Genomic DNA, 15,812 nt, shown 5'->3' with positions numbered 1-15,812 from the left:
TAAAATACGATATTGTAAAATCTCTAGCTTAAAAAAAGTGCCTAATTAACCACTAATTGCGTGCAAAAGAGTATCTGGAAGTCAGTGCAACTGTCTTCTCAGCTGGTACGAGCACAAGCAAAGGCCAAACAAGCTGACATCAAATATCGGCTCCAACACAGATCAACTGTGGGGCCTTGTTAAAGATACTTCTATCCTTACCTATAAAGAGGGAATAATTACCATCCTCAAACAAGTATGAAAATTAAAGCATTATTTAATTATTATTTGAAACTGTTAGTACACATTTGGGTCTTTCAAAAAAGCTGATTAAGATTTATAATGCTATAAAAGCAAAGTTTAAACACTAGTTTAAAAGACAAGCAGTATAGCAATGAAGTTTTCCTCACTGTATATCACACCCAACCTTTGAAAAAAAAATCTGTACTTAATGATCTTATACTTACCATTTAAGGTTTCTTTACTAATCAAGCTTGACATTTTTATGATTCAGAACGAGCTAATTATGTGTACATCTGGGAATCTCACTTGTCCGTATAAATTCAAATGATAAAAGATTCCAGTATGATAAAGTAAAACATTTTTTCTCCATAAACAGGTATAATTTAACCTTTCTTGATGTTTCTGATCATCTTGGAAAACTACTGTAGCTTTTGCTATATCAACAGTATTGCAGACAACTGTATTTTCCAAGAAACACAATTTGTGACCACTACGACATTCCAGTTCCTCTCACTTTCCCAAAATCTTATCACTCCTCTAGCAAGATGCAGAGTCCCCTCCCATTAAACGTAGGTGTGTTTGCAGCTGACTCTATATAATCAAGAGTACAGAAGTGATGAGTTCCCAGAATGGGTCGTAAAAAGGATGCAAGTTTTGCCTAACTCTTGGAACCCAGCCACGGTGCTGTAAGCAAATGTCTAGGTAGAGTTCTGGCCACATTCCAGCTGAGATCTTATCCAGCATCAATCACCCATGCATGAAGAGCCTTCAGGTGATTCCAGTCCCTCTTCTTCAACAGCTGCCCCTGCTGATGCTCAGTAAAGCAGAAATAAACTACCCAAGCACAGTCAGCAAAATCAATCTTGTCCATGTTGACAGTGGTTTTGCTATGCAGTACTAGGTAACTGCAACAACTACTGATACTTTCCCCACATTCTCATAGTCCCACTGAGTTTACAGAACAATATACATAGTCCAGCTTTGTTGTTTTATTGATTTTCTCAATATAGGTGACTCAGTATGTAGGAATCTGACAACTACAAAAGACCGTGGAGTATCTCGGTTGACTTGCGAGACTGAACTGATGAGAATCATTTACCTTGCTACATGGCCACGTACAGTATTACGTCAGGTACACTGGAAGGAGTCTCAATAAATCCCAATTGATCTACATATACAAAACTCTGCTGTACGCCATCTTCCAGGCCCAGTCCTAGAAGTTAGGAAATCCAATAGTGAGCAAGCATCCTTACAGTAAATCTTGAACTGGTAGAACCAGCTCAGAACTGAAAAACCAGAGAGCAGATGTTAATTTGATGAAAAGGAGACTCTATGTTCAACTAATAAGATATATGCATGAAAGGCCAGTGGCAGGAAGGAAATTAAAAAACAAGGCAGCCAAGCACAGCTGAAACAGAATGCAAATGAAGCTTAGATAGGCTGGGTTTTTGAAGTCCAAGTTGCTCTCTAGCTTCTAGGTCCACTCACCAACCCAGCTAACAGAAAAACAGATCCTGGGCCGGCCCCGTGGCTTAGCGGTTAAGCGTGCGCGCTCCACTGCTAGCGGCTCGGGTTCGGATCCCGGGCACATACCGCTTCTCCGGCCATGCTGAGGCCGCGTCCCACATACAGCAACTAGAAGGATGTGCAGCTATGACATACAACTATCTACTGGGGCTTTGGGGGGAAAATAAATACATAAATAAAATCTTTAAAAAAGGAAAAACAGATCCAGCCTCCACTTTTGAAACAAATCGACTGGCCTAATCCAAGTCTAAATTCACATCTGATCTCCAGACAGACACCCGTCTCACTGTCCACCCCTAGACTGTCCATCCCCTATGTCTAAGGCTACAGGTAAATGTTAGGGATGGAGACATGGACAACATGGGTGTTTTGGAGCATCAGATATCTAAATACAATCAGACTTCATTTAGTTTTACCCTAGATCACTCCTGGATTCAGCCAAAGACAAAAGAAAACAAATAAGTATAGGAAAACATGTTTTTGTTTTTTTTTAAAGTAATGAGATTTTTTAAAAACTAGCTGACTTTACTAAGGGCAGCAACTTACTCTTTTCTTCTATTTTTCTTACTTTACAACAAGCATCAAAGACCTTCAATATGGGGGCATAGATTTACATTTATTATCCAGTCTCGGTCTCTGCGTTTTTGTACACCAAGTAGCACACCTCTTAGCCAGGAGCCATTTTGCCTTTAGAGCCAACAAAAAAAACAGAACAAAAAATCTCCAACTAACTGGCAAAATCAATTTAAAAGATGATTCCTGGGGGGCTAGCCCGGTGCTGCAGCAGTTAAGTTCGCGCACTCTGCTTCGGCGGCCCAGGGTTCGCAGGTTCGGATCCTGGGCATGGACCAACACAGTGCTTGTCAAGCCATGCCGTGGTGGCGTCCCATATGAAGTAGAGGAAGATGGGCACAGATGTCAGCCTAGGGCTCTTTCTGCCCCGAAAAAGAGGACTGGCAATGGATGTTAACTTAGGGCTAATCTTCCTCTCACACACACACACACAAAATGATTCCCAACCACAAATTCTAGGTTTTCTTATATTTAGGAAACACGTTTACTAAATGCTCATTATGTATATATCAGGGTTTTGTTTTATAATTTTATTTTTCTTCCCCCAAAGCCCCAATAGATAGTTCTATGTCATAGCTGCACATCCTTCTAGTTGCTGTATGTGGGACGCAGCCTCAGCATGGCCAGAGAAGCGGTGCGTCGGTGGGTGCCCAGGATCCAAACCCAGGCCGCCAGCAGCGGAGCGCGCACACTTAACTGCTAGGCCACGGGTCTGGCCCGATGTCAGGTTCTAAATACTCTCCAAGTACTTGCTCCAAGCACCGCAATCTTCCACAAGACAAATCAAAACACTGAGACTGAATGAACAAATGGAAGATGGATTTCAAAAGCTATGTTTAACCATTCTACTACCCAACATATTAACTATTTTATTCCCATATTCATTAAAAACGGTTTAGAGTCATTTGTTTAGGGGCTTCAAGATTTTAGTCTAAAATTAGATCTTTTCCACTTACATTCATGAGTTCTTATTCCTATAGAGCAACCTCATCTACAATTCCCAGTTCTATCAGCTACTATCTTTACCTATTTAAAGGTAGTTACAAATACGGACTGGGGTAAGGCTAGGGAAAACTCTATTGTGCTGGATTAACTTTGAAGTATTCACTTTGAAGTATTCAGTTTGGAATATACTTCCTAAGTACATCACCTGAAAAGACCTAGAAACAAGGACATCCCAGAACAAGCACACCCTGCAGCTAGACATGGTTCCTAAGTACCAAATATATTCTCCATTAAAAGGGATCCCCGGAAAAATAGCCAATTTCAGGGCTGGGACAGAAAAAGTCGACAAGGAGCCCAGAAAATCTTTTTGAGCTATGAAGTAGAGAAGCGCTCAAATGATGCAGGACACGCTAAAAGCTCACAGGAACCAGCTTTAAAAGGATACCACTGATCAAATCTTGGGCAATTTAAGCATCAAAATGAATTGTGTTAGTTGCATAGTTAAGATTTCCTGATTTTGATTAACTGTACTGCAATTCTATGTCTTTGTATTGAGAAAATGCAGTATTTGGGGGGTAAAAGGGCATGTCTGCTCTTCGTCAACTATGTCAAATGGTTTAGAAAAAAGTGTGTATGTATGCATAAGAACATAGAGCTATGTAGCAAAATCAATAAATGGGGATTTGAGTAAATAAAGAGGAATTCTTTCAACTATTGTAATTTTCAGACAGACAAAAGTTGCAATATCGATCAAGCCTCCCCCACAAAAACCAATGGAACTTGACTTTAAGAAGATTCATTGCCCATAACTTTGAACCCATTATTTAAAAAAAACTGCACCCCTTACTTGGACAGGCTAGCCTACTTTAGACCTAGCCTCTAACTCAAATGTTCTTACCTTCAAATGGCTGACTCTTAATCTATCACGTCTTCGTGAAAAGGCCATCCTCACTTTAAACACTCTAAAAAGGTGGTTTTCAGTATTTTAAATCCTTTAAAAGGACTTCTATGGCTAAGCCTTCCATGGCTTGACCCTTGTATTTCCACCCATTCTTCAACGCCTTGAATGTGCCCTGGATTGTCAAGTAGGACATCCTCCAGTACCTTCCCCTGAACTTCTCTCTGCTTAGAGGCTCCATCCCTCACTACACAAATTCATACTCATCCTTGAAATTCCAGCTAAAAGCTCTAAGTTTTGAGTATTCTGGCAGAAACTAGTTTACCACTCCATGAAGTTTATCAGAGTCACAATTGCCCAACTTCATTATGAATGATCAAACTGCAAATATTAATACACCATTACCTCTTGATCAGAGATCTGTCAACTTCTGGCACTTGAATTTTTGATCACTTATCCCCAGTTCCTTTTTCTTGTTTTTAAGAAGTTTAAAATACATGAACTAAAAAATACTGCTTTCGGGCAGGCCCGGGGGCTTAGCGGTTAAGTGCGCGCGCTCCGCTGCTGGCGGCCCGGGTTCGGAACCCGGGCGCGCACCGACGCACCGCTTCTCCGGCCATGCTGAGGCCGCGTCCCACATACACAACTAGAAGGATGTGCAGCTGTGACATACAACTATCTACTGGAGCTTTGGGGGGAAAATAAATAAATAAATAAATAAAATCTTAAAAAAAAAAAAAAAAAAAGTACTGCTTTTATTTTAAGCAACATTTTATCCTGAGTTTCAAAATAATAAAACTCAAAACAAGAGATCTACCAAAGCTACAAACTCAATTTCCAATATGAAAATTAAGTACCTAGACTGACTTATTTCCTGCTGGCAATTTATTATTTCTAAATTGTTATGCTCCATTTCTCATTTATTTTATACTTAAGAAAATCAGGTAATACTTTAATTTTTTTAACTGAAAAACCTAAAAGTACAGTATAACATCAAATGGAATAAACACAAGATACAAAGTATACTGTAATATAATTAACTGAATACATCAATTAAAATTTCTCATGGATAAACACTTATCCTTAAGTAAAATAACTTCACACTCCAATAAAGATGTTTCCATTTCTCTGAAATCATGTAAGTGATCTTTAATTAGTCCAAGGACTTGGCTTTTAATCTAAGTTATATCTTAATACCTGGATTTTTAAACTAGTATACAAAATCACTATTATATATCTATGTTGATCTTAGTTAATTTCACTGTTATCATTTACATTTACTTTTCAGTTATTAGAGACTTAGTGCTTTAAGCAGCAAGTTATCTAAATTATGAACACATTCTCAAACAAAATCCAGTTCACAATTACCAAGTATATATACAATGCAGAAGATTGAAGAAAAAATGAATTAGCATATCATTTCTCTTTCCTAAGGTTCCTATGAAGAACGTGCTTCTTCTAAACTATCCATTCGTTCTGTACATTTAAAATACCATTTGGCTTGATTTAAATAGTCAAAAATATAAAGGGTAAAATTTTTATAAGACTAACCCATAAAAATGGACTCAAATTCTAAACCAAGCCCTGAAACCAAGCATTCAAAGGATATATTAATACTAAATAGTTTAATATTTTTGCATGGTACAATAAGGTTTTCACAAATAATTCAAAATTGTATTTTTAATAATGGGAATGTCCTACAACTCAAATAAACCCACAAATTCATACTGTCTTACAAACAGCAGTAATATAGACAGTTAATTCAGTTATCTTAGGGGCCTTATACCAATCAATATTCACAGAATCAACCTATTCACAGAATAATGAAAATATTTCTATCAAAGCTAATGTCTCCTTTTTGATTTGTTATTGAGCTAAAAAAGAAAGAGGTAGAATCCCATTTTTCTTAATTACTATTCCATAAACCAATTCCACACAATGAACATATTTTTATGTCACAGAAATACTAATACTGCTTCAGCAAACTAGATAAAAGAATTCTGAGAAATTACATAAACTTAACTTTCCGACATCCATGTTAAACTAAAAATGAGTCAATTTATGGAACTGTTGTTCTCTGCTTACTTACCATATTTGAATGACCATAAAATGACAGTCAGGAAAAAATTTTTTCAAAGTATTACTTTATAGGTGATCATATGGGATTTTACCATTTCTAGGGAGAAAAATTTAGAGAACTTCCTGGCAGGCAGCGCCTGGGCTAGAGAAACTATAAGCTGAAAATGTAAAGACAAAATTCTAAGTGTCTCAAAAATGTCTGTAGTTAACTCCAGAGTAAAATCTATAGAACTGTGGAATTCCTTTCTAGTCTTCCAATAACAAACTTCATTTAGTAGGGCTTGGGAGGGTGCTCGTAAAATTACACAAATTTACAGGCCATTGTGGCCTAAGCACAGAACAGCCTACTCTAAAACATCTCTACTCTCTGCTCTTCCAAAAAAGGTATATATATTTTTTAAAAACCACCCAAAATATCACCAGTACGTTTTACAAAATTAAATGCAAATTTTATTAAGGAATTCAAATTACATTATTTCAAATTTCTAGAATGGGATAGAACCATTTTGGACCTGGAGAGATGGCATAGATGAACACCGGTATCCCTTGAAACTCCAGCTTTATTAAGAAACCAATTCCTCTGCAAACCACATCCCCCTTATATAACAAGACAAAATAGTATCTACCCCTTTACTTTGGCAATAGCTATTTCCTAAAGAAATGAAAAAAAAAAAGTGGGCTTGCTACTTAAGTTCATTAAAAATGGGATTCTATCTTTAGATTAAAAATATTTTAATTCAGAAAAAGCTTGTGTTCAGATGAAATATGGGTAACAAAAAGAAAATCAGCACAGAATGTCTAATCAAAGCAACTTCATTTTGAAAATAAAGAGGAAAAACATAAGGTGTTTTCATGGCATTTTTTCCCTACAAACTATTGCAATTGGTTAAGGATTTCCAGTAGTAAATTAAAATCTCAGGAGAGGAATGCATAGTACTATACAAATAACAAAATGTGTTCACATTCCAAAACCTTAACACTAAATTTTCAGAAGGGAAGCTCTATCACCTCTAAAAACGAACCCAATGTAATCTTATTAAGAGCAAGAACTCTGGGCTATCTACTAATTACAATCCAATTAGTCCACCTTCACTGTCAAAGCTTTTAAGCTCATCACAAAAAATTAACAGTAATTAGCCTGAGGTATTTTAAATGTGGCTCTACAGTCTCAAATTTAATGGCAATTTTCCCCCTAAAAATGGTCTTATTTCTACTTTAGTCTCATGATCTCTGTAGTATTTACTACAATATGGTCATAACTAAAACACCCAAAAACAATCCTTGGACCTTTTGGAATAGCTGCTCATCCATCCACTTCTATTAAAACAGGAGCCACACCAAGATCTGCGAGAGTATTGCCTGACCAGATCCAGAACAGAGGTACTTACTTTGTTTTCCAGTTTAATTATCAAACCCTGGTACGAATAAAATGCTGAATATCATACTTGCAATACAAATAGGTCCAAATTTTTGAGCTTTTAATGAGACTGAGAAACATTTCATAAAATTTAACCAATATGCATTAACACATCTGTGAGGTAGTTAAGTAAACAGTTCTACCCATTTTAATACATAGTCAACAGAAGCATGGGTAAATGACACGCTCATACTTGCAGCAATAAGAACTGGAATTAAGCAGAGGCTTGGGGTCTTCTCTCTAGTTCTAACCAAAAGAAATGAAATTTAACTTTTTAATCTTTCTTTTTAAAAACATCACATCATTTAAGATTTACTTTCTTATACTTTCTTATTAGTAGATGTAGTACCTCTTCCAAAGTTGGCACCCTTTTTATCAATAATATGGTGAACTGGGTACAATGCTTAATTCAAGCTAGGCCTCTGCTTCTACCTAAATTAGTAGAAAATTAAGACATTATCTTGTGAGAACTAAAATTATATTTGACATTTTTATTTTAGGCTGCAAAAACAAAAACAAGCAAACAAACAAACAAACAACAAAAAACTTCAAATAGGCTTGTCAAATGATGTAAATTCATCCTTTCCAGGGAAGCAGAAGGTAGACCCTACCACAAAGAAAAGATGCTTTGTTAATGGAGGTTAAATTTAAAAGTACAGTTAAAATAATGAGGCTTAATTTCTGAAAATACTAGGTTTTATTCACCTCCCCGTGGTAACCAATAACCACACTATGAGTTAGGTTTCATTATAGTTAACTATGTCACCTAAAATACAAAAATCCAATAACAATCTAAGTTATTGGGTGTGGTCGTACTGGAAATTCTTAACCATACACTTGCCTTGACAAGTTTTGTTTTTTAAATGAAGAATTGTCTTAGTATAAGTCACTGCATTTCTATAACAAAGTAATGAAAGGCACAGCTAGTGCAAGCAAAAAAAAAAAACGCCTTCAACTACTAGCTGAAAAAATACTCTGGTGCTTCAGGGAAAAAAACAGCAAAACAAAAAATCTCTTTCATTTAACAGGTCTGCTCCTTTTCCTAACTGTAATCGAAGAGTTACATGATAAAAATACTCCAGAAGAACCAAACTATGTAGCAACGAATGAACATGCATGAGAGAACTGGGGCATTCAACATATCTGACAGAAAAACTACAGTTAAAATGCTAGGTAGAACAAATTGGGTCTTTAAAATATCAGTTCCTTTCCTTTAAAAAAAATTACTGAGTCTATCAAGAAAATACAAAAACATAAGGCTGTAAGTAAATAATAGTTGTGTTTAGGCTATTACAGTGCAGGTTATCCTCAAGGCCACATACATCCTGCTTCACTGCTGCTTGCACTCTGCTGGGTTTTGATCCTTCTGTTAAAGGAAAACAACAAGTCAATCTATCTTTTTCTACCTCTATCAGTTAATTTTTCAAGAGTAATTAATTATCTTAATTATATTATTTTACTGTTCTGTCAAAATTTTTGCCAAATTAAAGAAATGGTATAGCAATGACAGCAAATTCTTTATTCCAATATTGGCTAGTCACAATAATACTAAAATAAAGCCCAAATTTTACATTGTAGAATGAACTCCATAAAATGAAACACACTAAGCCATCATCTTAAAAAATGAAATAACCAGGCAACTTATGTTAGTCATATTACCAATTATTTTTGCCTTTTTATAGATCAGTTATTCAAAAATACTAATTCCACTCATATTTAGCTGTTAAGAGTAATTCATACCTGTTAGAAAATTTAATTTGATTTTTAACTACCCTCTTTTACCTGCTCACTATTCTTCTGGATATTTTACAGCATTTAACAAAATGAGTATGCATTAAAGAGAAACCAGAAGTTTCAAACGAATCCTGATAATGTACTATGTCTTCTGTGAGAGACAAAGGCCTTTACTACCCTGATACGACCAATTCCCAGGAATAACAGACTGGGACTCTCAGAGATGGGGAATAGAGGTGGTTGGGACAATCTAATAAACACTATTGCTCCCCTATTCCTGAGCACTCCTGCATTCAGATCATTTAAAAACTAATCTTTGTTTATAAGCTTTTCTTTGGAAGGAAAACCAGCTAACAACACAAGCAATACGTAATTTAAAATGCTTCTAAAAAGCTGTGTAAAAAAAAAAAAGCCCAAGATAACATGCCAATAAAATAGAATCCTAGGGTATACTAAGCCTGAAACTATGAAAAATACAAAGTCAAAACCAAAAATAAAAGTTTCTTAGGAAAGCTGCATTGAAATTACATGTACTGTTGAAATACCAGGGGGATTAAAATATATATTTAATGGACAAAAATAAACTTTACATTTAGAAACACCAATTCTTAATCTGACTTAAATTTAATAGAAAGTAGCACTAATTTTGCTCACCTTTGAGTCATAGTCTGGATCATTTTCCTCATCTCCTTCTTCTTCCCCTTCCTATATTAAAGTTCAAAATGCATCCATGAAGTAGGTACACAGTAGGAGGAAACGGCTCATAATGTAGGGAGAACTTAATACAAGTTACTCTATAGGTCAACAGATTTTCATTACAGAGTTTGGTGACCATGCAATTTAATTTGAAAGCTTCTAATAAGAAAAATTTCCCAACACAACTTGAGACATCCAGACAGCTTTTATTGAAAAGATTTACTGCAGCCAACGTTGAAAAAGTTTACTGCAGCTTTTGACTTCTTCAAAGAGCTGATAACCCTGCAGCAGAACAGAATTATTTGAAATAAAAAAAATGTTCTGAGTTTTGCAATTTATTTATTGAAACCTTATACATACATTGTTTGGCTGTAGAATTCTAAAATCATATTTTTTTCCAAAAACGTTTTTATCCCATATCACAGAAAAATGATTATAGCAAAGGAATACATAAGTCATTCAATTTGCTTCCCAACGTGTTAGAGAATTATTTGCTCATTTGGTAAACATTACCTCATCCGCTTCTTCACCTTCTTCATCATACTAAAAAGGGAAAAGAGGATGAAGTTTGAATGAAGCTAACAAATATCTGAGAACAGCATTAGTTACATCCATCATTGTTTCCACTAATATCTAAAAACAGGAAAAATACTTTCCCTGAGATGACTGTTTAACAATTAAGGACAACAGCTGCAGGAATCACTCACCTCAGTGCCGTTATCTAAATCTGACAATTTAAAAAATTAAAATAAAGAACAGTACAATCACGAATAAAGTGTCTTCCTATTAGCAGGAAAATAAAAACTACGATAAATGAACCCAAAGATCCTAAGAGGACCTATTTAAAATTAGCTTAATTTTGAATTATTCTATCTTGCTTTTTAAAAATTACATCTCTTGATTAAACCTCTCACCAAGTCTAACTATCATACCCTCACCAAATGATCTACAGCAGGACTCAGACTCACTCACATCGTCATCATCATCTTCAATAGCTTCTCCAGTAAAGTATAACACTGATCTTGGGATTATACGCTCTCGTAAGAAGTGACCAATTTCAAAGTCTGCAGCAAGAATAGCTTCAGCATCATCATCCTGTTTAAGAAAAACAAAATGACAAAATTTAATAGCTTTACTATTTAATACGGCATATACGAGACTCTTAGGTTTAAATCATATGAAAAGTAAACTCTCAACTTTGCTTTTAACTTTCTGTCATTTTTAAATTATCTTACATGTGTGATCAAATAGTCATCTACATATGCCCTAGGTTTACAGGTTTTTAATAAATAGAAAATAATTTAGCAGGCCAGGGTATATACTCAAAGAAACTTTGGGAAATAGAAGTGGTTATTGCTTACTTTTTTCTGGCTTAAAAGTAAGATAAAAAAGCAACTTAGTTATATGACTGCTATTTTCCCTTAAAATATTAATTATTGAAAACACCAAATGGAATAAATACTAAGAATCTCAGGCTTTCATAAATAATATCAAGTATATGGCACATAATAAAAGACCACAGAGGATCACTTCATAATTCCTAAAAGACAGTACCTAAGCAGCTGCAGAATGCGAAATGAGGAGATACAGCCTTACTTGAATAAAGACTAAGTCAATCAAGATTTCTATTTAATGGCAAAGCACAGCACAGAAATTGTGCTGACGCTATTCAAAATTAAAATGATCCCATTTAAGTCCTATGATACTAAACAATGAGTAAAACATTCTGTGAATTCCATGAGTGTGTATTTTGATTCATCAACATAACCCACTCTAATAAAACAACAACAAACACAAAAAGGGGGAGGGGCAGACTCTGAAGGAAAGAATTCTAATCAGAGGTGCAGGTATTCTTTTCCTAACTACCAAAGATTGTTTTTTTGTTACCATCAATATTTAGTAACAGTCTTAAGAAAAAAAAAAAAAAAAGAACACGAACTCCACCCCATTCGCTGACATGAAAACAGTGTGAAACTCTTATCTTAATGCTCCTAGTTTTTTTTTTTTCTGGTGAGGAAGATTGGCCGTGAGCTAACATCTTTGCCAATCTTCCTCTATTTTGTATGTGGGATGCTGCCACAGCATCGCCTAATGAGCAGTGTGTAGGTCCGCACCTGAGACCCGAACTTGCGACCCCAGGCTACCAAAGCAGAGCACGCAAACTTAACCACTATGCCACTGGGCCAGCGCCCTAAAGTAGTTCTTTTTACCTAAACTTCACATGTTGCTTTACATTCCCCATTTCTGTCCTATAAAAAACATTTTGAGCCAAGCCAGTTATTACTTTTTTCAGGCCAAAATACTACTTGCCTTCAGTAGATCTGGTCTAAGCCTCAGCCAAAACTATTCCAAGTCAAAAGTTTTCAAATACATATAACTTCTAATTCCATATGTGTGTAAAACTATTTAAACTACCTCAGTTAATTTAATTCAAAAACCTGGCCAAAAGAAAACCAAATTCAAAACATACCTAACTTACCCTGCCTGTATAGACTTTTTTCAGGTTGTTTCTCATTCCAGGCTGTACGCCAGGCACATTTCATAATTCTTGGCTATACAGCCACACACATGAAACCATATTTCCATTGGAATAATAAACACAGAAAGAGTTCTAACCAGAACGTGGTTAGAAGGAGTTGAGTAAATAGCATAAATTACTTAATACATTCCAGTTTCAACAAGGAAGAAAACTATATATATATGTTCACTATATATATATAGTCTTGAAACATTGAATTCCTCACAGCAATATTTGCAAGTCTTAAGAGAAAAGAAAATCTTTAGCCTTTCAGCATTTCTCAGCAGAAGCACTATAAGCATTTTGAATGGAACAGTTTTTCAAATGCATAAAGGTCTTTCCCATGCAGTGCAAGCCTCAAAACAAAATAGCCACTATCCCACTCCCTGCTTTTGAGAACCAGTCCTTTAATTTCATATACAGTAAACAATTCAACAAATAAACAATTCAGCTTACCAGATCTCCACTCTCAGGAACTGCAAAATTGAGAAGAGAAATTCAAATGAATAAAAAATTAAAGCTTATAATAAAACAATCAACACCCAAATTAAAACATTATTTACCTTCAGGAGGGGCAAAAAAATTAAAGAAAGAGTCATTGGAAACTGTTTTGGTCACAGTACGAACTGTCCCACGTCCCTTGTGTTTCTGCTTCTTCTTAATGGTTTTCAAAGTGACATTCTTTCCTTTTTTCCAATCTATCTGGCACCTTCCAAAACAAAGAAAAAAAATCGTCTATCCCAATTAACACATTACTTTCAATAGCTAGGAGAGCTAAGATTTTTCTAAGAAGATATTATATTTCTTAGATGTTATTATAGATGTTGTTATAGATGTTATATTTCAAATTTTAGAGGAAAATTTGGTTCAAATGCTTTCTGTAGCAGCATAAATAAGAAAAGTTCTATTTCAAAACAAACTTTTTTCAATAAATGTATTTACAATTAATTACCACAAACTCACAATATAATACATTTAAATGTGCACTCCTTTGGAGAAATATCTGTAATGGTCTATGGGCCAAGGAGAATTCTAGGAAAACGGATAAGCTCTTCTCAGAAAATATTTTACTGAAATGTTTGGAGATAAACGTTATGTACGTATGTATGAAGGACATACAGTAGGAAATACCAAATATCAAAAATCATTAAGCAAAAGAAAAACAGATATAACATTCTGTTAAAGTAGTAAAATTAAACTCACCCTGTACAACCCATAATTTCTGGTCCATCAAAAGAAAAGGGATCAGAATCATCTGGCTCTGACCTCATCCTATATGTCTTTGTCAGCACTTCATTTGTGAAATATTCATTGGGTTCAAAGTGAAATTCTAAGACAAAACTCTAAAAAAAAAGGGAATAAAAACTAATTAAGTTCCTACATAATAAATTTCAATGCTTTAGTAAATAAAGGTTAATCTGTGATTTTTATAAACATATAAAAAATTCTAAGTAATAATGTTTTTCCTACTCTGGGATGGAGTCTAAAAGCAAAATGAGGCACAAATTAAACTGAATAAAATTTAGTTTAGCTTATACTACTCTTTAGTAACATGTTAACAAAATAGGTTAGGTACACCTAAATCAACTGACCAAGTCCCCCTTCCTCCCTCCATCCTCACAAAGAGGACTTTAAATCTTAAGACTAGACCCTGAGCTTGATAGAGAAAAAGCCCAACCTTATTACATGCAATGTAAGAATCTACTGCCTACAGCTTTGTCCATACTTTAAGTAATATTGGTGGTTTTGGGGAGAAGCTGTTATCTGATCTTTCATAATGGTTAAGTGGGGGCCCTCTGAAGTCTTCTGTTTTATGTAATTCCCAGACACATGCCTTTTAATACAAAATAAGCCTTTTCTTATTCATGTTCCCTTGCTATTATTTTTTATCCATTTTTAATCCAGGATCAAAGAGTCACCACTATATTTTGAAACTAGTTTATGTTCAGAGGGAGGAAAAGTTATACTGCATCACAACTATCAACAGCCAAACATTTATTTCCTACCAACAATTAGGAGTACCAAGTATCAGTTTTAATTTCTTTTTACCCCCATCTCTAACCCTTGAATGTCACCTATTTTTAGAAAGTTCCACTTATCTGTAAACATCTAATGTTACAAAATTCAAAATATTTCAGAGTTCTTTTACCATAGGTTGGCCAGCATCTGAGAACTTCACTTTAATGTCTTTCAAGTGCTTCAGAATAGGTTCATCATGTTCCTTCAAATTAAAAAAAAAATTAAAATTAGTATCTAACATAGCATTTTAAGATTAGTGCTCTATTACTGGACAATAAACACTTAACTGACTGAGACATTTTACAGTGAAGTTTTATGTAACAATTATGAACCATAAGACTTACTTGTCAGGTTACGGCTTATGCTGAAGATAGTGTACTATCTACTTACTTCTATTGCCATCGGCAGGAAAAAAGTGACTAAATAGAAAACTACCCCATCATATAGACTGAATAGGCTGAAAAGTACAAAACCAAGTCTAAATAAGGTATGTCCGCTTTAAAAATGTTTTCCAAATATAATGCTGCCTTTTCCCAGCTGCTTCTTGTTCCTCTCCTTCTGACTGATCCTTTCCTACTTTGCTAAAACAGAAAGGCAATAAGCAGTCATCATTTTGAGATCATTTCTTTTTCTTGATGTTAACTTCCAATAATCACAATATAAGGCAACAAGTAATACAATGCAGATGGTAGTAGCTCAACCAACACTTCTGATTAGGAGAGGCAAAGTTTCCCAGGGAAGGTGACATCTCTGTTGTCTCCCAGAGAAAGTGACAATAGTAAGAGTTATAGATCTTTATATTATTCTTTTAACATGCAAATATCCCTTGGAACAGTTGTTTCAGACTAAAATGGTCTTTTGGGTAAGACAATTGAAACTATAAGTCTCTTCCCCCGCCCCACCTCCATACTAAGCCATCTGAAGACAGAAGGCACAGGGCTATGAGCAAGCATCAGACCAAGATGAGCAATTGTCAAACGGACAATTTCTTTATCTAATTTTTGAAAACGAAGCATAATTTATTTGATTACATTAATCAAAGCTGCAATTTGCCTTCTACAGATAACAACTGTTTCAAAAGAAAGCAATCGTTCTATAAAGGTCAACAGTGAAAAGACTAGTAGTCATCACAGCCATTTAAATTTCACAGGTTTACCCTTGAGGTAAACTGGTGTTTTTATGAA

General features: G+C 35.0%; 1 protein-coding gene across 4 annotated transcripts in view; it reads right to left on the bottom strand.

The window, feature by feature from the left end:
* Positions 1-6,667: 6,667 nt before the first annotated feature.
* Positions 6,668-15,812, bottom strand: part of NAP1L1 (nucleosome assembly protein 1 like 1) — a 32,640-nt gene continuing 23,495 nt past the window's right edge. For 2 of the 4 annotated variants that reach the window (XM_058568757.1, XM_058568754.1), the window contains 9 exons: positions 14,759-14,830; positions 13,813-13,952; positions 13,173-13,318; positions 13,066-13,085; positions 11,064-11,186; positions 10,605-10,634; positions 10,050-10,100; positions 8,956-9,027; positions 6,668-8,268 (listed from right to left, as the gene is read on the bottom strand). In XM_058568757.1, coding sequence (XP_058424740.1) covers positions 8,992-9,027; positions 10,050-10,100; positions 10,605-10,634; positions 11,064-11,186; positions 13,066-13,085; positions 13,173-13,318; positions 13,813-13,952; positions 14,759-14,830 — 618 coding nt within the window. In that variant the 3' untranslated portion in view covers positions 6,668-8,268; positions 8,956-8,991. Of the gene's footprint in view, positions 8,269-8,955; positions 9,028-10,049; positions 10,101-10,277; positions 10,374-10,604; positions 10,635-11,063; positions 11,187-13,065; positions 13,086-13,172; positions 13,319-13,812; positions 13,953-14,758; positions 14,831-15,812 lie in introns of those variants that run through there. The other 2 variants (XM_058568755.1, XM_058568756.1) reach the window with 2 other exon arrangements.

Source organism: Diceros bicornis, chromosome 25, assembly GCF_020826845.1.
Source record: "Diceros bicornis minor isolate mBicDic1 chromosome 25, mDicBic1.mat.cur, whole genome shotgun sequence".
Lineage (NCBI taxonomy): Eukaryota > Metazoa > Chordata > Mammalia > Perissodactyla > Rhinocerotidae > Diceros > Diceros bicornis.
This window is presented reverse-complemented; position numbering and strand designations above follow the sequence as displayed.